General features: G+C 39.9%; 1 protein-coding gene across 1 annotated transcript; it reads right to left on the bottom strand.

Moving 5' to 3' along the window:
- Positions 1 to 2,380: 2,380 nt before the first annotated feature.
- PCOLCE2 (procollagen C-endopeptidase enhancer 2) lies at positions 2,381 to 23,495 on the bottom strand. The gene is made up of 9 exons (XM_064666407.1): positions 23,210 to 23,495; positions 22,191 to 22,299; positions 14,559 to 14,814; positions 12,435 to 12,559; positions 9,326 to 9,462; positions 7,400 to 7,554; positions 5,049 to 5,132; positions 4,192 to 4,359; positions 2,381 to 2,943 (listed from the first exon to the last, which is right to left on the bottom strand). The coding sequence occupies exons 1-9, from the start codon at positions 23,314 to 23,316 to the stop codon at positions 2,813 to 2,815; spliced, it is 1,272 nt and encodes a 423-aa protein (XP_064522477.1). The 5' UTR covers positions 23,317 to 23,495; the 3' UTR covers positions 2,381 to 2,812.
- Between the last annotated feature and the right edge of the window lie 963 nt (positions 23,496 to 24,458).

Here is a 24,458-nt window from a genome sequence, read left to right as displayed (position 1 = left end):
CTGTTGTACTTTAAGGCTCTTTTGGGGTGTTTGGCTGGGAACTAGGGGTCCTGGAGTTTTTATTTGTCACTGAAATACATACCTGTAAACTGATGGGGACCAGAGAGAGAAGTTTGTTCTCTGTTATACCTTAGTTATATAACATTTTGCATCTGTTTTGTTTGAAAGCTGTTATAGTCTTCCTGTCTGCTTGGCTGCTAATCAGTACAGAGTGCAAGTTACCCAGTCTTGTCTCATTTTGATTTTCCTAGTTCATGTGTGTTAAACATTCTATTGCTTTCTTATTTGGCAGTTTAATACTGGCTGTTCCAGTATTGTTGGGGATCCAAGATCTCCTTTATGCCCACTCACAGAATAGTTCTGGACATGCAGAGAAACAAAATTTTAGATGTCACAAAAAAAGTTTGGAGAAGCTGGAGTTTACTTGGCTGTAGGATTCAGAATGTTCTTGTACAAATGTTAGTGCAAGTCATAAAAGTACTGAGTTGGTTTTTTTAAGCTGAAAAAGGTCGATCTTTCTACCCTTTCATATTAATGTGTGTTTTGTCTTAAAGTTAACTGCCTTGAAGAATGAAAAATGGAGATGGAAATTTTCATGCCACCTGTATTTGCAACAGAAAGGTCAAAACCACTAATTACTGAAAGTAAAAGCTTATTTTATGTTCTTGCTGAACTGTAATTTTGATTGTTATCTCTGTAGAAATTATTTCAGAAATGGTATTGTGGTTAGATAATTTTCATCCTGTTTGGTTGCAGGTTGGGTTTTAAATGTTCAAAGTTTAGAGTCACTACAACCTGCTTTCAAAAACTTGTCATAGTTGTTACCTGTGTTTTGTAACCAACTCATACTTGATAAAACTGGCAGTGCTCCATGTTTCCTGTTCCCTGTTTCAGGCCTACTGCTGCCAGTGCATTGATTTGGGAAAGGAACTGGTCTAAAGGGAGTGTTGAGAAGGACATGCAGGAGCTTTCCTTACCTGCCATTTGGTAGACAAGGAATAGGCTGCCAAACCCTTCTTGCCTCACTGGAAAAAGCTGCCTGACAGATGGGCATGTCATCATAAATAAAAATAGATTATTGTAGTTCAGGGTAGTTCTGAGCATGATTTCCACATTGCTCCTCCCCAGGCTGCTGCCAAGAAATGCAGAGAGCACTGTGCATAAAATCCCTTAACCTGCATAGGAATCAATGCTGGAAAATTAAGATTTTAGTTTAAAAGTTAGAAAACTACATCTGCTTTGCAAACAAGTGTTGCTGTTGGTTCCACAGAGAAATGCTGTTTGGTTTGGTCAGTCAGGCGATCTGTGAAGTGGGGTTGCAGCACTGAGCTGTTGGATGTGAGCTGCCAGCACAGCCTCTTTGTACCTCTGTGCCTCCCTCTGGTCCTTTTGTCCCCTGCCCAGCTACCCATAAAGTCCTTGGAACAGATGCTGCTGCACTACTGAGCTGCACCATGGCCGTGTCTCTTGGCATTACATGTGGGAATCCATAATGGAAGAGAATGGTAATCTGCATTCCACTGCTGAAATAAGCAAGGGGATTTCCAACAGGGACTGTGTATTCCATTAGTTTTCCTGCCCATGGTTGCAAATTATCCAAAGTACTCTGGTCCGGTATTTCTATACAAGGAAAACAAGTACTTAAAGGGATTTTGGATTCTATTCCATCCATGTTGTTCTTATTAGTATTCAGGTTTTCCTAGTTTAAACAGATATTTCATATCTGCTTTTGACAAAAATGTTCTTCAACTTCTCAGTATTATTCTTTACTTGTAATCTGTTTCTGTTCCTCCATAGAAGATTATAGATTTGATTATAAACTTTCAATAACTGCATACAACAGACAGGCCAACAAAGACACTGTAACACTGTCTAACTGCTTCCAGTCTGCTCACTGTTTAGTCTCAAAATAGCTATTTGTTCAACCTTTTGCATATAGGCATGAAATAAATTAGACAGATATGCTCCTATTTACGGTGCTGGTGCCAGACTGAGCACTGCTGTATTGTCTGTCCTTTCATGGGAGAGATGAAAACTTACACTGTTTGCATGTGTACTTTACCACCACTAAATTAATTCCTACCTTCCTCCTCCCTAATTACCTTACAGAACTTATTAGTGACATTTACTAACTAGACAGTCATCAGTGTGAAAAGCATGGTGCTGTTTTACAGTTCTCTAAGTCTTTGAAGAGTAAATCCAGTTCTTGTTAAATCAATGATTCACTGACTTCCCTGTAAGGAAAATCAGGCCCTTAATCAGCAAGGAAGTGTCAGTCAGACTGTGCAGGACCCAAACCATCAAAAGCATGTAAATTATCAAAAAAGAGTTTCTATGTTTAGCCTGCCCCACCTGATAAATAATTAATAACTAGTTGGTGTATGATTTAATCTTAAAATATTTTATTAAGCACAGGTAATAATGCAGAAATCCATGTAATAAAAAACCTTTAGAGAAAAAGCGAAGTTAAAATCAGTTGCTATAAATATTGCACTTAGAATTTTTATTTTACATACACAACTCCTTAAAAAAATTGGACAATTATAAATTAACATCTTCCAAGTAATTGGAATTTGTATGTTTGAGATCAGATGGCTATGCTGCAAATCTTCAGCATTAAGACTCAGGAGGATCTGTTCTCGTCCTGTACCTGTAATGGATTTCACTTTGTGCCAGCTGTGCTTGGGTGGATGGGAGGGAAGGAAGGGTCAGCGTGGTCTTACTGTTGACAGTCAGTTGCATTTTCATGACTTACACTAAGTGAAAATTATTTTTCAAGGCAGATGAGAGAATGCAGCTGTAGAGTTCAGTTTTAACACGTTTTGTTTTTCAAGGCATTTAGGATCTTTGAGTTCTTAGCCTTAAAACTCATGACAAAGCTGTTGGGAAAGACTTTGCCTCTACCATCTTCTTCTACTTGGCCCATGATGATGTAGTTTAAACCTACAAAGGACAGAATGAGATTACAAGACAGAAATCTGGGATGTCACTTGGTAAGTAAAATTCCTTACCTGTGATCTCTGTTCATTTGCATTGGTTTTTTTCAATGCCTTCTCATATTTTTCCTTCTACCTAAAGCAAATACTTTCTTACCCATCTTTGCCATGCTTGTTATGCCATAAAGTACAGTTAGGCACAAATCAAGTAGATACATTGCTAACTAATATATAACAATCATTAAATATATAGGGGATAGTCATTAAATGTAGACTGTCAAAGAGTCTGAAAGGCATCAGAAGTGCAGCATAAATGCTGGATAATTTAGACACCAACACCCAGAGTGGAATGTGTCTCATTCATTTCAATATTTGCACACTTGCTCAGATTGTATGTTAGTGGCCATAAGAGATAGTGCACTTAAATCTTTGCATTCCCTTTTCCTCCCCAAAGACAGAAACATTTTCTAGATACATAGAGAGGCAGTCAGGCAAGCAAGGTGGACTCAATGTGTGACAGAACCTGGCTTTGGAGGAATCAAGTGGATTTGCATATTTTTATGGTTCAGAAGGGTTAGGGGTTTGCAAGGCCTTAGGCTGGAAGGATTTGTGTCATAGGGATATAAACAGGGAAGTTTAGATATTAAGTAAAGGCCATTAAATAATTCATAGATATTTAGGATGAGAAACACAAGTGTGTGGTTTGGAGCCAGCAGTCTGTGTAAAAGGAGACAGTTGGTTCCACCCAGGACATTATTATGTCTCCCAGTGTCTAGTTGCCAGATAACTACAGGCAAAAGCTAGTTTCTGATCATGATTTTTCACTTTGTTACTGCCCATCTTGAATTAATATGCTTAAACAAGTACTATCTGGAACACTACTGGGGTTTTTTAATGCTTAATAAATTATTTTGAATGGTTCCTGCTATGGTTCCATTTATGTAAAAACAAAATCTATTTGAGCTTCATTTGAGAGAACCAAATCATATTTTACCTTGTATCACATGGCTTTTAAAGAAAAAAAAGGTTTTTTGAACTCCTTTGATCTAAGTAAGCCTGATCCTTTTTAAGTAAAACTGAAAAATGCAGCAGAAACCTGGGTTACTGGTTATTTTTAGCTTAAATTGATTATTTTACTGATTATAGAAACAATTACTGTAATTTTACTAATTTTTGTGGCCATATTTCAAAAAGTAGTTTTCAAAATTGCTGTCTTTATTATAAAGACACAAAGCAGTTACTGTTATGTACTTACCTCTCCTGATGAGAGGACACTGCTTACATACAACAAGAATCTTGGCACTCATACTCTTGCCAGCTTGTTGAATTGCTAAATTCCCCTCCTTATAGACATTAATGATGGCTATTGTTGCATGCAGGCTGCCAGCCCGGGTTATCGTTGTGATTACAGTTCCAGTTATGACTAGGAAAAAAGATGTTTGATACATGTGATACATTTATATTTTAGACATTAAATTTTGTGGCATCATAAAACTTAGTAAGTGTATTAGTCCCTAATAAGGAAATAATACTGGCAACAGTTACTAAAAACATTCATATCACCTGTAATAAATAAACCACTACTGTCAAATTTGGGTGGCACCAAATATAAAATTGTAAAATGTGCCGGTCTCTTGGAAGCCCAGTTCTTGGGTGACAATGCCATCCTAATGCACAGCAGACACCGCTTTTCCTGAGTGATTTGTGTCTGTACATACAGCAGTGCATGTCAGCTTCCATGACTTCTTTTAAAAATACTTTGGAAGTGTATACAGTGAATTGTGGCACAGTCAGCAGGTGCAGCATAATGTATATGGGCTGGTTACGGACACATGAGCTGACAATACAGTAACTGAATACACACTTCCCTGGGGTTGTCTTTTCAGATTGAGAAAGTGTGTTTGTCTCAGACATCTGTGCAGTGCCTATTTCAAAATATCTCCAAGAATGTATTGAGTGAAACACAGATCCTAATGTCAGGTACACATAAGGTGGTGTAAAAATATAGCCTATTATATTAATGATAACTCAGAACTACATCTGGTAAAACTCCCTTGAGTCTAAAAACACAGTGCTGAGTGAGTAAGTTAAAAAGAAACTTTGCTTCCTTACCAAAGTTGCTTGAACAATAATTGCTTTCCAGAGTCCCACTCCTTTTACACTTTTGCTGGCACAGGGCAACTGTAGGTTTCGCAACTTTTTGAAGAGAAGAAGTAAATTGAAATTGAAGTATTTGGTACAAGTGCAAAGCAGTATGTTTAAAAAAAAAAGAGAAGACAGATGAATAATCCTGATGTGTACCACCTGTAATCCTGATGTGAACACCACAGTAACAATATTTCTTTTCTCTGCCATCACCTCCAATGATCATCTTTTCAGGTGTCTCAGCTGTGTCTGTTCTAGTGACCTGATAGAATGGGGTGTTACAGAAAACTTACACATGATCACAGTGGGATCTTAAATATGTAACCAAGTGCTGTTGCCACACAGCCCTAGTAGTACACTTCAAATATCATAACATGATATTACAGTAATGCTTCTGAGGGAGGGGGTGGCTTTTATTGGAAATTACTGTACTGTGATGGAAGGGATCAGAGTTCAAATTTTTTTTTTTTCAGAATTTTTTACATAGCTTCTTGACATGCAGAACTGCATGGTTTTTATTCATGACAATTTGAAACACGTTTGAAGTATGTATTTAACATTAGGAATTGATGTTTCCTTTCTGAAATGGAATGCTTTGTTTATAAACATCATCTTTCTCCTACTTGGGTGGATATTAATGGTCTCTGTACTCAGCTGACCCTTTCTACATAACATGTTGGGATGCAGTACTTTCAGGCTTTTATGTCCTTTTCAAATTTGTTTGGAATTGGTCAGTGGCATCGTAATTATTGGATGGAGGTGAGACAGATAGATTTAGAAAATTTATTTATAGCATTTATTTCTTCAGGTACTAATATTTTTATGTAAGATGGAGACTGAGGCAATTCTTTAAAGCACCTACTTAAGTTTAATATTTTATTCATGCCTGGAGTTCTGTGCAAGTTTGAACAGAGCTGATTTGCAAGATAATAAGTTAAATCTATTTGAACTGGACACTTCTGAATGCAAATGACTGCTCTGAAATCTAACTAAACCGTAGAGGTTTGGTTTGCTTTGGTTTGTTTTTAAGCTCAGAAATGCCTACATCATGCATAACTGATCAGACAGTGAAAGGACTCCTTGCTTCTGTCTGCCTGACAAGTGCTTCTGAAACATTCCCTCTGTTGTCCTCTCTCAGATGAGTCTGCATGTTTTATTTTCTAACACTGATGTTGTCATAAAAATTGATTTGGAGTTAATTGGTAAAGCTCACCTCTGTTCCCTTCAGCCATGAGCAGCTCAGAGAGCGAAATGACGGCAAACCCTGAACACAGCACGAGGGAGAACTGACAGCCTGAGTTACTTGAGACCAGGTGTTTGAACTAACAACTGCATTAAAAAGTGCTTTATAGTGAAGAAGAGCTGAATTATTTATTGTCAGAGCAGCAGTCACATCAGAATGATTTACAGGTCATTATAATTTCATTTTTATAATGTTTATTTTCATCTATTTTAAATACCTTTCGTTAGCACTATTTAAACACCACAGCTTCTTGGTTTCCTGCTGTCCTCACTTTTGATGCATTTTAAGTACAAATCAGGTTATGTCTTGCAAAAACATCATAAATAATTTGGTTTTCTGCTATAACTTTCTTGAATCTTTCACATTCAGGTTATAGAAATTCTAAGAATTTATCCCTTCAGTATCTCAGTAATGAGCTAGTTTTGGCAATACCTTCAAAAAAACCCTCCTCTGATCTTTCATATATGCTGTCTAGTCTAAAATATAAAAGGAAACTTATTTTTAGTGTGACATATTTCTTTATAAGTTCCAATCCCAGAATTTTTTAAAATAAAAATAATTCTAGGAGAGTGTCACATTGACAGGGTGTTGGCAGAATATGAAGAGGGCTCAGGTGGCTTCCATACCAATTTTGCTTGATGTTAATAACTATATGAAGAAAAATACAGTAAGATTTTAACAAATCAACTTCTATAGAAGAAAGAGTTCCTTTAAATAAAACTATTTCTTGAAATAGTTAGAACTTCTTATACAAAAGAAATTTGCTCATCCATTCTTCTAGTTAACTGTCCCAAATTTAGAAGAGACAGGAAGATTCTCTCAGGTGGAATGAGTTACCATTACACTTAACTCTTGCCTGGATGGATTTCCTTTTAAAAATGTTAAGTAGATTCTCCCATGAGTATGTTAAGGTATTCTCTTGAGTCTATTAATTTTAATTAATTCCCTCAAGGTTTGAAATACTAACAAACCAAAAAACTTTAATTTTTAATATACCTTCTATTACATAGTTCTGTAACCCTGTCCTGGAATAATTAATTTTTCTAAGAAATTATATAAAGTCAGTAAAACTTACTTGAAGTAGCAGGGACTGTTGTGGTCGTAGGTGGAACTGTAGTTGTGGGTAACTTTTTTGGTCTAAATTTATAATGGCCAATAAAACCATCAGCTGTTAAGCTTAAATCAGACAAAAACTGAATGAGCAACTCATTTCTCTCAGACAGAATAGGCCTGAAATAGAAAAACAAAATAAAATATTTCCATTATTTTGAATGTCAAAGCCAAAAAGCATTAATAGCCTTCTTTAAGAAAAAAGAGAGTGCTTCTCTTTAATTACTGGTCTGAATGCAGTGGCTGCCTCCAAACTAATACTGAAAAGTATGTGGTTCTTTGCGGGTGTGTAACACACTGGTGTGTGTGAGGATGAAACTCGTTTTGATGAATCACCTAAAACTGATTCCTGAAGGTTATGCCAATACGGGTATCCTTAAATTCTTCTGTGTGAATTCATTGCAGACCTCACTTACATGGAGTGGAAGGGGCCAGACTGAAACAGTGGGAAAATACATTGAAGAAGTCCTCAGTACGTAGGGGAGGTAAGTAAATGTGGTTTTTAAAATTTGTTGTTGTTTAATGAAAAACAGGTTACACATTTGGAAGGACACAGGAAAATTATTTCAATTTTGGGTTCTGTAACTCTTCAACAAAACCACCAAAAATAAAATGTTTTGGGTTGTTATTTCTGTGGGCTTACTTCTTGTCAGTTATTGGATATTCATGACCAAGGCCTTGAAGAGCTAATGCAGTTACTTTCTTAGGATCTGAAATGTCATGGACAAGTACTGCTCAGTGTATTAACTTTCAATTCACAACTGCACAGTACCTTTTGTGACACTATAACTGCCTCTGGGTGTGGAGGTAGTGCAGCAGGACTTCACTCAAAACTAGTGTATGGGAAAATGACATGGAATGCAAGTCTAGCCAAAGCAGCACTTCTCTCATTCTTTTGAGCTTTCCACAGACCTTGTGTCAATATTCATTAATAATTAGTAACGCAAATTTTTCAAGCACAACCAGTTTTTGGAAAGAGAAGGAAAAATAAATACAGAGGCAAAAGAATCTTGGTGAGGAGAGAAAAAAAATAGGAAGTGATTTTAAGTTGTAGTTTTACTAAAATGACTTGTGTTGTTTCTTCCCAGCAAATCTAAGTTCATGAGCAGGACTTCTTCAAAACACTTAATCAGGCCTTTGAAGTAAAATGTTGTCATCATCTCCCATTTTTCTGGCAGATTTTCCCAAATCAGTTTACTCTGATGGCCAAGTGACACAAACAATAAGTGCCTGGCTACCTGGAATTCTCTGGATTTCCAGCTGCCAAGGTAGTTGCACAGATCACTCTTTCCTGGCTGCAGCATTGGCACAGGCTGGGGACGTAGGAGGGCACTGATTATCAGCTGCCCAGGAGCTTTGTTCTGCTTCCTGAACACCATACAAGGCCAAATCTGAAAAATCTGACCCAGTCTGTGTATCTTGTCTTTTTAAAAAGTGGCTGAGAGAGAAATAAGTCAGATAAAGTAAGGAGCCAAGGAGCCAGAGAGCTCAGCTGGATCCTTGTACTTCAGTATCTATAATCAAAACCTATATTAAGTGATGTTAATGTTCAGCTACCATTAGTATTGGTACTATACCAATATGAATAGCATTAGGATTAGTACTGCTGTTATTAGACAGTGGTCTAATGAGGCCTGTGGGACAGGAGAGAACATGGGTTGGAGCCAGGGCTAGTCACGGAGAGAGAAAAGAGAAAACCTAGAGAGAGAGAGAAGATACTAAGCAACTCCTAGAAGTTCAACTGGAGGCAGAAAATGTCGTTTAATTTAAAAAATAATAAAAATCTTTCAGAAGCCTAGTGCAAAACTGTAACTACAGTTATGAATAGTGACTGTAGTACTGTGTTCTGACACAGTGGTGGTGAAGTTCATAATTCAAGGCAGTTACTCACGCTGGGGGACTGTCTCCGCAGTATTTCCCAATCCTTTTGGCATCGTTGATCTCCCCACCATTAAACACTGCTACATAGTCATATCTGCAGTAGTTGTCTCTTTCCACATCAAACTTCTCGAACTTTAACTCTATTACCTACAAGGAAAATGTAAATAACTCATTTATTGGTGCTTCTTTTAGTAAGTGACATCTTCATGTGAAGTACTATTTGATTTTTCTTTCCATAAGGGAAAGTCCTTAATGCACTTCATTGTAAAGTATTTTGATCCACATGACCTCTCCAACAAATAGTTGGCTCTACTATTCTGTAAAACATTTTCTTCTCAAATGTATGCAAGTAACTTCTGATAAAGTTATTTTTATGAGTGAATGATAACAGGATAGTAGGTGGTAGGTGTTACGTTGCTTTTAAAATAACTGTACAAGTATAAACCACAGAAAAGGGGTGTAATTTCATCATTCAAGATATGCTAAAGAAAAAGCAAAGGCAAAGTTGGTAGAGCCATTTCACTGACTTCTTTAACAGCAGGGTTTGAATCACTGGTTGCCAATGCTGTGTACATTTGGTGCAGAATTAAAAAAGTTGGAAATTAAAATATTGATAGAAATAAAATTAACAAATAGTAAGACTAAAACCATGAGAAAGAAAGTAGTTAAAAGAATTGTGTCTCCATGTCAGATTTCCATAAATGTTGAGGCTTTACAAGTCATAAATGAGAACTAGTGTAACTCTGGTATTTCCAGTGCTGATGCTATTATCTCCAATGACTTGTATGTATTGAATTTTTTACTTAAGGAAGAAAAACAATGGACAAGGAAACAGAAATTGAATCTACTACTGTGAAATGAAGCCCTGCAGAATGACTCTGTCAGTCATGTGTAGCAAGGAAGGGAAACACAACTTAACTTCTCCATGGAAACAGAGGTAATATATGCATTTAGGTTGCTTCTTTATATGAAGCACAACAGCATTTAAAACATCTTCCCATAAATAGCACAAATGAGGCTTGAATGACAACACTGAATTGTGTTGATTGTAAATATGCAGGATTTTCTTTTTAAAGGTCTGTCTCAAACAAAGATGGTATTAAACTTTCTAAAACTGTACAAATAAAAACGAGTAATTTGTACATGGCATACACTTGATTTGATTTAATAACAGTAAAAATTATCTTGTTCTATATTCATTGTAATGGTAGCCTGTTATCACCTAATGTCTTAGTTTTGCCTGAATATGCTTTTGCACTATTCAGATGTTTAAGGCATAATTTTCCTTCCCATAAAGTTTGAGTAGCCTTGGGGACTTGGTTTCAGAGATGACTAACAGGCTTGTTTCAAAACCCTCGGCATCATGATGAAAAAATGCCCTTTAAATGGAAGTACTCATATGAATAATATTCTGGTGATTAAAAAAGATGGTATAGAAAGAAGCAATGCAACTGGGAATAGAAATGCTAAATTCTTCCACGGCAGGCAAAACAGCATAATATCTAATTCACTATTGTTCATAAGTGCACTTTGCACTAATTACTATTTCATGATAGAATAGAAGCTCTTCATGATCAGGAGAAGCTCCTCCATCTTCTATAATATATAAATTATTGGTTTGTATTTGAAGAAGGAAGAGAACCTTGTTTTATTGCTCACGAGCTTATGAAATGGAAATAGAGACAACAACACCTAAACTTTGGCAAAAGGAAGACTGAGGAGCTTTTTATGTGCACTTGAAGAGAGATGCTTATTCACTACTTCCTCAAAAATTGCTTTTGTCACTGTCAAAATTCTGCCTTATTTGCATGCAACCAACCACTGTTGCAATACCTGACTAATATATATTTGGAAACAGGTAGATTTACGGAACAGGATCATCAAAAGACACGGGATATAATGCATATATTTTTACGCTTATATAGCCTTTCTTAAATCTTCTCTATGAGCTTTGGAGAAGTTCTTAGGCTTATCTAGAGACATTTGGAAAGAACCAAAGTAATCTGCAGTTTACAGATAAAGTTTTAAAAATAACTGCCTATCTATAGGATTGTTACATGACCTGTATCTAGCAAACAAGGAATGTGGATTAAAGAGGAGTACAGGAAAGACTAAGCTGAAATACTGCTTCAGTTCAAGGGAGAAACTATCTTGATAAATGGAAAAATATGAAAGATCAGAAGAATATATTTATCTGGGGCAGCTTTATTTTGAGGATTACAGTCATGAGCAGAAGATTAAGAGGAAAGTCATCTTTACATGTAAATGAATTTAAAAAGCTGGCTGTGGCAAGAAAAGACACCTACCAAACATTCAGTCATTGCTGACCTCCTGCCAAGGTACAAAGCAGATGGCTCAGCAGCAACCAGAAAATGTGGACTGAGATTAGCCCTATAGCACAGGGAACACACTTGTGTTTGCCATGTGTGGCACACGAGCCCTCTCTGTCTGCTGTTACATCTTTTCACATCTTAAATGAAGTGGTAACATATGCTCTCATGGCATCTGGCTAATCAAGCATGTTATAAGATGGAGCCTTCAACATAGGAAATAAAACAAACTTTATGAAATGTACATTGAAAATCTCTGTCCAGGACACAGCCAAATGTATTCCCTGTGGTGTAAGCAGAGTAACACAATTTCTGCTTTTAGTAAATTCAATCAGCTGCGCCTGGGAACCTCAATAACAAACTGCAGCAACACCAGAAATGCTCAAACATTGTTAGACTTAAACGTAGCATTGGTCATCATCATGTTTGGTGCTGAGATGATCACCTGCCCTAACTTAATTTGCATAAAGCTTTGTGAATTAACAAAATTATCTTTAAAAAAACCCTAGTGTAAAAGCCTCACCAGTCACAGATGCTTTAATAGTCTTGATTTAGGGGAGTGTATCAGCGCAGGGCAGAGGATGTTCAGTGCTGAGGGAGCACAGGAGTTACTGGAGTGAGACAGGCGAGGATCTCTGGAGCGTAGCTGTGCCTGTACTCACTGCAGGGACCCGCCCTGAGGCTGCAGCCAGATGCCATTTCATGGCTCGGGGCAGCGCAGGCAGCGTGTCCCTGAGCCGGCTGCTGCTGGGATGGGAGTCCTTGCAGGCCATGGAAGCTGAGCCTTACCTGGTTCTTGGGGGCGACGATGTGCCAGGAGCAGGTCACTCCCGCTGGGTAGTCCCGCTCCGGCCAGTTGGGCGTTTGGAAGGACCCCGACGGCTTCTCCAGTCGTCCCCCACAGTACTGGTCCCCTGCAACACACACACCGAGCTGAGCAGAGCCCAACAGGGGAGCCACAGCCTGGGGAACGCCCTTGTGCTGCTGCAGGGCTCGGGGGAGATGGGTGGTTCTGGCTGCTTCTGCCATGGCCCCACCACAGGACATGGCTGAGCCCTTCAGCTCAGCTGGTGGCACCTCTGGGAAAACATACTTAATTAGGGGCACCAAAAAAAGAGTACCCAGTACCACAGAACCAGCATTCCTGCAAACACTGGGGCTGGAGGAAGAGAAACCTCAGGTAGTGGAGCAGCCATCCCTGCAGCCCCTGGGGCAGCTGTGCTGGGGCTGACAGGCCTTCCCAAAGGAACTGCAGCCTGTAGAGTGTTCATGATGGAGGGGAGTCTTTTTCTTCCATATCTCCTCCCCCCAGTCCCAAATTACAAAGCTACCTCAGATATGTAATTCTTATTTACAATATTGTTATGAACCTCCTTTATTAAATTAACTACATCAGCTCACAGTTGTTTAATATATCTTTCAAGAAGTTATCAATACAGAGCTTCAACTGGAAGACCTGATCAATTACTCATCACCTGCACTGAGTCTGCCCAACAACCTCTCTAGTCTGGTATCATGCACTAGCAGAAACCTTGAAAAAGAGTCACTCCCTGTGACCTCCTAGCCTCTCACAGGTCATACTCTTCCCAAGTATGAGGTAATGCCTTTATGTTTAATAATATCTGACAAATCTTTCTTTGATATGTTTTTCTAAGTGTTTTTAAACCAGTGTAGAAAGGGACAATCCACAATGTTCCCTGGCACAGCACTCCACCACTTCAAAGCTCACTGAGAAAAATCACCTTCTCCTCTCCTCTGTAGCCACTTGCTCATGTGGTTTTAATATTGGAAGAGACAGGGACTGTGGTCCCCATTCACTTTCTCTGTACCATTTATGACTTTAGAGCCCTCTCCTACACTCCCTTCTTTTTTCTTTCTCTTTTCCAGCATGAAGTTCTTGCTGTACAGTTGATCTTTGTGTAGATGAGGTTCTTTAACTCTATCATACTTATTGTCTCTTATTGCTTCTGATAGTTTTACTATATTCTCTTCTGAGATGGAAACATCAGAATGGCACACATTATTCAAGACGTAGATGCATTACGGATTTATAGTGGCATAATTTTATGTTATTGTTTGGTCTTCATTCTCTTTTCTAAAAATTTCTAAGTTTCTGTTTCTTTCTTTTTTTTGATACCTATTAAGCCCTGGATTGATGCTCAACTATTGTCTTCATAAATTACCTATTTTAAACCTAACATCTCATTCCTAAGAAGCAACAGTCAATTCAGAACCTGCTGTACTGTACACACAGTTAGGATGTTTTCCCCTTATTTGCAACATTTATCTATATTGAATTTCATCTGCCATTTTATCACAGAATCACAAAATATGCTGAATTGGAAGGCACTCACAAGGATCATCAAGTCCAGCTCTTAACCCTGCACAGGACCATCCCCAAGAGTCACACCATGTGCCTGAGAGTATCATCCAAACACTCCTTGAGCTCTGTCAGCCTTGGTGCTGTGACCACTGCCCTGGGAGCCTGTTCAGTGCCCAACCGCCCTCTGGATGAAGAACTTCTTTCTAATATCCAACCTAAACCTCTCCTGACACATTCCCTCGGGTCCTGTCACTGGTCACCACAGAGAAGAGATCAGTGTCTGCCCTTCCTCTTCCCCTCACAAGGATGTTGTAACTGCAGTGAGGTCTCCCCTCAGTTATTGATGAGCTATTACCATTTTACTACTAGGCTCAGTTCTTCCACTACTCCTACAGTAGTCAGTCCTCTTTACTACTTTGATTAACTAAGATAGGTAAACAGCTATACTTTGCTATTTGCTAAGCAAGATAATGCATGAATATGTTGAACAGCACAATCCCTAATATCTCTGCCATCACATCTTGTTAAGCATTAATGTGGCTCTCCATAGAGCTGCACAGTTATACAGCATGTATATAATAGTTAATTACCTCTTTCATGTGGGTCTGCTGCAGAAAACTTCGCAATGAATCCACTTCCAGCAGTATTGGCATCTGAAGTCATCTGCACCAACATTTTATTGCTGTTGGATACGAGGGCACCTGGTTTGACAGTGCCACAGAACCTGCCGATGCGCTGTCCATTGGCATGGCCGTTGTATATATCCACAAAATCATAGCGGCACAGGGTGTCGCTTTCCAGGTCTAAATATCGAAAAGAAAGAACCACCACTTTTCCCTCTGGGACCTGCAGAGAGACATAGAGAGACAGAGAAAGAGAGAGGGAGGGAGAGGTGCATCTTGAGATGAGACTGACACCACATATCTGTCAGATCCCACTGTTTGCCTGAGTGTTTTCATACCCTTCACTTCTTGCCAGGAAGCTCTTTTTGTCAATTATACTCCAGGCAAAGCAGTTTTTAGAGTAATTTGGACTAATCATAAATATAAAGCTCTAGCCATCTCTTGCCATCATCTTATTTCTGATCTGCAGTATCCTCTAGTCAGGCTCATGCAGTTAATTACAAACCATCACTGCCTAGTTCAGCTTAGCGTGTTTCTCTTATTTTCTGCTGAAGTACGGAATCAGCCCTGCAGCTCCCTGTCACCAAGCAAGGTGAGGATGAGATTAACATGAAAAAAAAATGGAAGAAGCAATTTACCATTTTGAAATGGCCTCTCTTTCTGATCGTGTTACCAAGTTTCACAGTTTGAAGGATTTTTTTTTAATTTATTGACACACACATTTGTAAATAAAATTAGAAACTTTATGGCTAACACTGTACAACCCTAATATTTAGTTATTGGAGTGGCTGCAGTGAAAAAATTATATTTGGAAAGACTATGTAAAACTATAAACAGAGAATTCAAAAGAACAAGAGAGTTTTGTTTTCTGGAACAACTGAAGAAACATAAGGCAGGGCAAATCTTCTTACATGTCTGCATCTGTGGACATTGCAAAAGAGGCAAGAGCACTCAGAAGGATGTAAATTAAGACAGTATAATAGTTTACAAGGAGGAGAACATTTCCAGGGATAGAGTTGCAAGCTTTTCAGAGAAAAAGCAGCATACTAAGAAGTGAAAATTATTCTAACAAAGCACTTAATGCTGTGTAACAGGACAGGAAAAAAGGAAACAGTATTTTACAGTATAGAGGGACCTTAGACAGGCAAGTGTAATTATCTGCATTCAATCCATAGCCTGGTAGAGTGGTTAGCTATTAAAATAATTGCAGCTGTTCTGCTTTACTGAGACACTACTATAATTTTCTGCTTTAAACACACTTAATATATCTGCAGTAAGTTCATATTTAAGCCATGTTATTTAAGAGTTCATGAATTTTTTTCATTCCTTAACAGTGACTCATTTTAAAACACCACTTTGAGATAAACTACAACTAAATTGTTCTTATATGAAGTTGTCAAACAGCGTTTTAATATTGTGAGTCTCAACAGTTAAAAATTACTTGTCAGGTCAGGTGTAGATGGAATTGCTGTAGATGGAAGTGACCACTTAACCCACAGCAGATAGTGATACAGGCAGCAGCTCTAGATGTAGTGAAAAATGTGCTGTAGATATGTTAAGGTGACTCATTCATGCAGCTGCTTTTACATCCAGTGCTGATACTGATCCTGCAGCAGTACAGACTTTTGCTTGAGCTGTTCTCAGCTGCCTGGGGCCCACTTGCACACTGGCTGACCAGCCCCACTGCAGTTCCTGTGGCTGGTTTCAGAGTGTTTTCCTTTAAGCTCAAAGTTCTCTCAAAAATTCGATTCCCCTGTGCTGACGTACATCACTATTACTACATCAAAACCACAGAACTCCCCTCATCTTGAATCTACTCCTTGAATCATTGCTCGCATAACCAAACCTCTTATCATTGCATTCACTTGTCTTCTGGTCTGAATCACTAAGGAGCATTAAGGCATGGTCAGTTTAACAGAAAACTAGCTACAGTGAATTTGGTATTCCTGTCGGAAGACCTGAATATTATTTATGGTTATACTATGAACTATGTGTGACTGTACAAATCAGTTCAGAAATGCTGACTGTAAAGTTAGTCAGATAAAGTCAGATTTAGGTAGCTCAGTTACAGCAGCCTTTTTTCCAGCAGTTTGTATGTAAAATAACATATGCTCTTTTGGAGTGGAACACTCATTATTTATAAGGTTGTACAGGATGCAAAAAAGGTGACCTTTAAAGGTTATGTTCTAAACCAGATTGAGCTGTTATGCCTACAGTTGAGATTGTCCAACATTTTCCATTACAGTGTCTTGCAGCTTTGGCTACAAGTTACCCATCTTTAAGAGATTTCCCCTTTTCCTTCCTGTTTCTGGAGGTTGAGCAGAAGTTGCTCTGGCATATTAGATTAAACAGTTTTATCAATGCTAAAGAGATTTTCCCCTACTTTCTCAGCTTGAATTGCTTCTTTGAATATACCTGCTCCCTCCCAGTGTTTGAAGAGGGAAGTGGAAATGTGAGAGGTGGCTGGTTCTGGGGTAAGAAAAGGTCTTTTTGCTGTCCTTGTAGAAACACACTCAGATTTAGCCAAGAGGTTCCCCTCAGTAATGCTGATGGTGCTCACTGACAGCTTTGTTCCAGCACTGACCCAGTGCTCCTCAGCTCTCAGCAGCCTTGAGGCACTCAGTCCTACCCCTGGGTATTGCACCTCCTCATGCTGCCTCAAGTGGGACAGAGGGAACCAGGACATGGGATTGACCCTGCCCAGGAGGGAGAGGGGGCTGGCAAAGCTGCCAACTCCAAACTGCCAGTCAGCTGTTCACTTAAGCCTTAGGGTTTCTGTTTCGTGGTACAAGTAATTCTGTGCAGGGTTGTGTGCTTCCTTCTCCTCCCTCCACTACTGGCTATGCTTTACTATACAACATACACTATCTAATTATATTTCATTACAGTTTTTAATCTCTGTAGCTTCTGTTAGTTCAGTCTATTTGAACTTGGTCAAGACTGTTTTCCACAGATGTACTGACTTTCTAAGTTTTGTTTCATGGCAGTTTGTAAAAAAAAGTGTAGGAAAAACTCAGCCACATGATCATGAATGTTTAACAAGGAGCCTACTCCAGGTTTTAATTGTTAGAATAATCCTTGTCATGTTTAACTGAATTTGGGGAGGTAAGTAATTTAGAGAAATGGGTGGGGCCCTTAATCACAGTCACTGCTTACAGCCATTACTTTATAAAATAATGTACCTGCTTATTAAAATAATATTTGTCATTCACAAAAATAACAAATTTGTTCCAGTATGGTAAATCAGTTAAAATTCTGTGGTCTGACTGGATGACAATCAGGAGTGCAGAGGATGGTGGTTCCATGTTCTGGCAGCAGCCACTCCAGTCTGCAGCTACTCCCGAGAAATCTCACTCTAAACACAGGCGTCTTTTCAAAACACTACTTTTCTTTCATTTCTACCATTTGCTTTTTTAGATGTTGAAAAGTAATGTGCTAAAATCTGCCAGTGTTTATCCTAGGACATTTAAAATGTTGTTCCATGAGAAACACAGGGGAGAAAGCAAAGGCCAGCGTGACTCAGTATTGTTTACTTTGAGCCATGTCCGAGCCTGATGCAGTAAGATGATGGGATACCTCAGAGGAAGAACTGGAAGGAATTCCAGCTCTTAAAAGAAAGGGGGGGAAAAAAGAGGGAGAAGTCAAAGGAAGAATGATGTGATGCTTCCTCTGCAGGGTGTGCCTTATTTTTGTTTTATCCATCCAGTTGGTATCTTTGAACAACAGAGGCACTTTAGCTTCTGCCTCTCCTTGTCACAAAGAGGGTGACTGACACATACTCACTCTCTGCTTCCCTTCTTATTTTAACTCTATAAACTTCTTTAGCATCAAAAATTACGATGTTAAACTCATGTGAAGGATGCCTTATTCCTATTGAAAGCTAAGTGACTTTTAGAGGGAGTTTTTCTAGAGCATAATTCCCTAAAATCACCTGTGTAGATTACTAACTTCTTCAAAAGGGCATGATTATTTCATATATACAACCCCCCTCAAACTGAGGTCGCTAGAGTGTCTTTGGTTATCATTCATTGCAGGTATTTCATATAATGTTAATCGAAGTTTAATTACATTTCAAGTAGTGATGTTTTTCTGAACACAAAGCCCTCTTCATCAAAATTACTTGGTTTAGATTATTTACTTTAAAAATAATCTTTTGGTGAGGAAAAACTCTTAAATGCCAACTTTTGTAAATATATTTTGCCTAATTTTTAAACCTGTGCTGTATATGGGTTTAATATATTTTGATATATGTTCAGTACCAAATGTTTTGCCATAGCAGTCCTAGGTAGAGTTGAAAAATACATCGGCTGTCTGCACACCACATGTATTATTTTTCCCCACTGAGAATGAATGTGGAAATTTTTTGGAGTTACATCCTGGGGAGAACCATGATTCCTGCCTAGTGGCTTATACTCTAGCTGCAATTTTAAAAAAATTGTATTAGCTTACTCTTCCTGACAGACACTAGATTCTGTTCATCTCTTTCTTTTGGCAATACAATCATGTGTAAAGATCTGTTCTCCACTGGGAGGGCAGTTTTACAATGATATGGGCAAATGAATGCTTAAAACATAGAAAAAATTATTTAAAATATTTCGCTCCCTCAGGGCAGATTCCCAACTTCCCTGATAAGTAAATTTTTCAAACCTTGCTTATTGTCAGCAAACCTGCTGGAACACAGCTCCTGAACCTATAAAAACATAACCTTACATAACTCTGACAGTTTTCAGTATTATTGTTGCACATGAAGTTGTTGGAGTTTTATGGGAACTAAGCAGTCTGCCAGAAAAACACAGGAGAGCGGTCCAGATTTTTGGACTATGTGACACATTTATGTGAAGTGATGGCCAAGAAGGATTACAGTGTATTAAAAGTAAATGTATATGACATATTTGAGATAAAGCTATATACATTACTATAAGAAAGGAAATAGCTGTACAAATGACTTCTTAGCAAAGCCAGCTAAAAGCTGCTGGGTAGTCTGCCAAGGTTGTAATATAACCACAAGCATGTGCTGAACACTTCTTAGAGCTCTTAGAATAGAGAAGCTGTTTTCTTTAGCCAGCTGAAAAAGTCCCAGTCTCTTGAAATAACAGAACCATAATTGAGCTAGAGAGACTCTTCTAGCTTTAGCAAACCAGTTGGAAAGATTTCAGCTGATACCTGAATGCTACATTGCTTTATCTATATTACTCATAACATTTTCTACACCTATTTTCTTCTAAAGAATGAATTAGCTGTCATTCTGCCTCTGTGCATTTCTTCTGCAGCTGATGAGATCCTGTAGTTGAGAAAACAACAGCTTAATGCTTCTTGTGACCCAGATGCAAAGTGAATCAACGTCTCTTTCAGCCTTGCAGACTTGTCAGATCCTGCAGTTCAGGAGGGTGTTCACAGCCCTTGGCTAAAACGGACAGGCAAAAAGTCTCAGTCACTTTCTGAGACGATGCTAAATGTGGAAGCCTAACAGTAACTAGAGAGTATTTCTTCATGGCAGTATAACTGGCTCTCTTACTTGGGTGCTATTGCAAGCTATTCTGAGCCTCGGCAGTATTTGGTGAAAGGATTTTGTTGTTTAAATTCAGGCTAAGCAGACCCTTGACTGTAACACTTTCCCTCAGTTTGATAAACCATCCTCTTTTTAAAGAGGGTACAGGCTTAATCTTGCAAGTTTTGTAGTCCTTGCTTTCCCTACATCCTTCCTGCATACTAGAAGACAGGGTGTTCTACACAGTTGATGGGGGAAGAAATCAGCCTTGGCTTAGTGCACGATATTGTCTAACAGGGGTTAAATGAGGTGAAGGCACAAGCAAGCCTGGACTACTACAGGTGTGCAGCCCTTCTCTGGCTTTGGACAAGTTACAGAGGACAAGTAAGCAAGTCAAAGAGTGGGAGTAAATGGCAGCACAGCAGAAAACTGGGATCAGGATGATCATGAAATGCCAGATGCCCCAAGAAAGTTCAAGTGCAGACATAGCTCTGCTACAGCTTTGTAGTAATGCTCCTCACCATGTCCAGGCTAACCTGGATGCTGGCACCTTGTTTACAACAGCCACATGAAGTCTGCAACAAAGCCACTCTGCATGGACTTTTTAAGTACAATCATTTGTTCTCTTCTCCCTCTACCCCTGGAATATAAAGGGCAGATCCATGGCGTGCTTCAGTAATTGCTTCTTCAGTGCTGCCTCCATTTGTAATCTAAGTTTTTGAATGGTAAAAACTTTATGCTGTTATGAACAAAATTATTATTTCCCTCCAGAATCAGTTTTGGACTTTTGAAGGTCTAATATCAAGTCACATGGGTAAACTAACTTTGGACATTTTTTCCCTTTCATTTAAGGCACGTGTGTATGATTCAAAATGCAATTTGCATCTGCTCTTCAGACTGTAAGGTGGGCCATGCTAATTGCTGTCACCTCAGCCCCTCCACAGCAGGAAGCAGGTTTATGAGCATACCCTGTGTTTCACATCATACTCTTCTGGATGAAGTCAGTCACAGATCAAAGGTAACCTCTAACTTGGCCCCAGTAATAATGCAACAGAAAGGTGCAGAAATCAACTATGCAACTTCACTGGGATCCTTCAGATAAAATGATTCAATTTACATCACTCATTTGGTACGAGAGTCATTTTAAACCGAACACTGTAAACAGATCAATGCGTCCTGCTTTGCGTCAGCATCTCTATAGTAGCAGGAAACAATTATCCTGTGACATCCTATTCTCCTGCCAACACCTAGGCTGTGATGCAGTCTTTGAAGTGAAGTTGTCTTTAGTGAGCCTGTCAGCACACAGACTTTTTTTTTTATGCTTTCTTATATTTTTCTATAGGCCTGAATATCATAAGAGGTCTTAGTGAACTGGGCCTGAAAAACAGAGAGGAAATTTTGTGGGCAGTTTCAGATGGTTTAATTTGTGCAGATGTGAGGAAAAGTAATCTTTCACTTACATCCCTTCTCTGAGTCTGTGGATAAGGACATCAAGCACTGAATGTTTAGTCCTAGTTGTTTCATGGTATCTGTTGTCCATGAATATGATGTCTCTGCCCTGCAGTCCATTTCAGCATCAAAGTATCCATCATACCACATGCTTTCATTTCACATGGTCATTTATAAACGTAACAGCACTTCCCTATTACTGTCAGGTTGCTGGATGACAGACTCCAGATGTCCTGCTGGCAGAACATTGCTAATAGCACACTATGAGCAAACCTGCCTGAATTTTTTGGATTCGACAGAAACTTTTTCTATGTCTTCTTGTCAAGAAAACTTTTCATTACCTCCACCCCAAACCTTTACTTCTATAGAACTCACAATTGCTTTCCGCAGTGACAGGAAGGGGAGATGTTTGCTTGCAAGTGTGTTAATTTAAAACAATTAGAGGTGTATCTATGGAAGTCAATGAAAATTTGCTTCTGACATGAGGCAAGGCCCGTTCTATTTCAGCCACTAGTATCGTGTTACATCAACCCTAAAAAGCTCTAGATAGTTGAGCTGCTCTCATTACTGCACATATGTTACCCCATATAAAACACTGGCATTAACAACAAATAGCTCTTCATTGTCTTCAGCTCTGATTTTGTGATATTAAAAATTCTTACTGTGATTTTCCAAGTACATTTGCTGTTTGGAGGGTAGACTCCAGGAAATCCTTCACTCCCAATAAACCCTGACTCTCCAGATACAACTCCTCCACATGTAAATGTAGGCCTGAGAACAACAGGAAAAATAGTCTTAATTTTAAAATATATTTCATTTATTTTTTTTGTATAATAGTTGAGGCACAAACAGTCTCAAAAACATTTAAGTACTTAAAAATATTGCTAACATTAAACATATATGTCATTATTTACATAATTTGACTGTTGACATAGAATGTGCAACTTAACGCTCAAACTTAATTGTAGAAAAAATTAACTCCTTGGGCCTTAATTCTGGGTTTTCACAGATTGTTATCCTTCCCTCCTTCTTTACTTCATAAGAGCAAGGTGTGATACATCATTGCAAATTGCTATTATAATGAAAAAAGTTATTAAAAAGTCATTAGTAATGACTTTTTATAATACATACAGTAGTTGAACTAGCACAGTAATAAAAATAACTTTTCATTCCTTCCTATGCTTTGAATTTCGATGTTTTAATCAAGTAATTCTCCGGTAGTTTTCTGTACCCCAGTAGCACAATCCACCCCGTGCACGATCCCCGCGGCCCATCTGTGCTCAGGGCGCAGCTCAGGTGAGCTCAGGTGCCGGCTCCGGCCACGCTGCACGGACACACGAGGAGCCCGGGAAAACCTCCGTGTGGAACCACAGCGTTCCTGCTGAGGACACGAGGGTGAGCGAGTGCCCTGCCGAGCTTTAGATACGGGGGTGCCATACCGTGTTATGCCGCTGTGTTATACACGCTACACACACCCTGCACGGGGCTGCGCTCGCAGCGGCCCCCGGTCCGCGGGAAAAGCCACGGGCAGGGAAACACCCCAAGGACAGCGGGCGCTGCTCCTGCGGGGGACGGAGGGAGAAAGGGAGGGATGGCAGGGGCGCGGTACCTGTGCGGGGAGGAGGGGACGGCGGGGGCGCGGTACCTGTGCGGGGAGAAGGGGACGGCGGGGGCGCGGTACCTGTGCGGGGGGGCTGCGGGACGCGCCGTCGCCAGCAGCAGCAGCGGCAGCAGCAGCAGGAGCAGCGGCAGCAGCGGCAGCGGCGGCCGCGGGGCCGCGGGCGGCATCTCGGGGCGGCGGCGGTGACTGGGGCAGGGCTGTGGCCGCTGAGCCGCTGCTCCGATCGCCGCGGGCTCCTCGTGTGAGTGCGGGGCCGGGGGAGGAGGCAAAGGCTCCCGCGGCCCCCCGCCCCCGGGGCAGGGCAGGGGCGCGGGCAGGGCCGCCCTCTCTCCCCTGCCCCGGGTGTGCCCGGCCCCGCCCCGGTGCCTCCCGGGGTCGGCAGGGCCGCGGGCTCGGCCCCGGGGGCTCCCTCGGCCCCGGGGGCTCCCTCGGCCCCGCGGAATTTGCGCAGGGACCCCCGGCCCGCCCCGAGCCCGCAGCCCCCGCGACACCCGCTCTGTCCTCAGGTGGCACAGGGCGGGGGCTCGTCCCGGCCGTGAATGAACTCAGTGTTGCCGTTTGTGCAGTCGTGCACGGCTTCGCCAGCGCTTGAAAAATAGTAATGCTGCTTTGAAATTTCTTCTTTATTTAAATTCTAAAGTAAACTTGAAATGCTTCGTTTTGTTTACCAATGGGTGATCTTGACCCATTTAGTAGCCTTTTCGCTCTGGCTGTGAAAGATACTCTTTAAAGGGCTGTGGCAGAGCACACAGTAATGAACTCAATACTCGGGTGTTTGTAGGGTTTGGGCCAAAGTTGTTTGACTGAGAAAAGAAACGAAAGATTAAGTCAGTATTCTTACTGAACACAATATTCTTATTGAATGTGGCATTTAAAAACCCCACATTCTTAGTGCTGTTGAATGATGACATACGGATTATCACGTCAATAAATAATAATTTATCTCCTTAGGATTGCTTTAAGAAGAGCCTGTCCCTCTTATTGTTTTAAGGACTTCTCCTATGCACCTTTTGCAGGAGAAAGAGCTAAATCTGTAATAAAGTGTTCAGGCACAGCCAACTGAAGCAAAGACTGAAGTAACTAAACAGAAATTCTGCTGCATACAAGGCAGAATATAAACCTATTACCTTATTTTTAGCTCATTTATTATTAACATTCCTATTCTTGCAAAATACAAAGAAGAGTGGTCCCACTACCACAAGTTCAAAGAAGTGTTATGGATTAGAGAGGGTGCTCTGAGGATTAAACAGAAAGTGGATGCTGCAGTTTAGTAGACATAATATCTGACCTTTCCTTTCTGCAGTTCTGG

The sequence above is a fragment of the Pseudopipra pipra genome, chromosome 10, assembly GCF_036250125.1.
Source record: "Pseudopipra pipra isolate bDixPip1 chromosome 10, bDixPip1.hap1, whole genome shotgun sequence".
Classification (NCBI taxonomy): Eukaryota; Metazoa; Chordata; class Aves; order Passeriformes; family Pipridae; genus Pseudopipra; species Pseudopipra pipra.
Note: the sequence above shows the minus strand (reverse complement) of the source record. Positions and strands in the feature narration are given on the sequence as shown.

What these genes read in the sequence shown, in the direction of transcription:
- PCOLCE2 (XM_064666407.1), bottom strand. Translation starts at nt 23,316, where the DNA reads ATGCCGCCCGCGGCCCCGCGGCCGCCGCTGCCGCTGCTGCCGCTGCTC. An exon ending in TCGTCGCCCCCAAGAACCAG is followed by an intron (nt 9,463 to 12,434) that starts GTAAGGCTCAGC and finishes TTTTCCTTGTAG; the next exon opens with GTAATAGAGTTAAAGTTCGA. An exon ending in GTGTCCTCTCATCAGGAGAG is followed by an intron (nt 2,944 to 4,191) that starts GTAAGTACATAA and finishes TGTCCTTTGTAG; the next exon opens with GTTTAAACTACATCATCATG.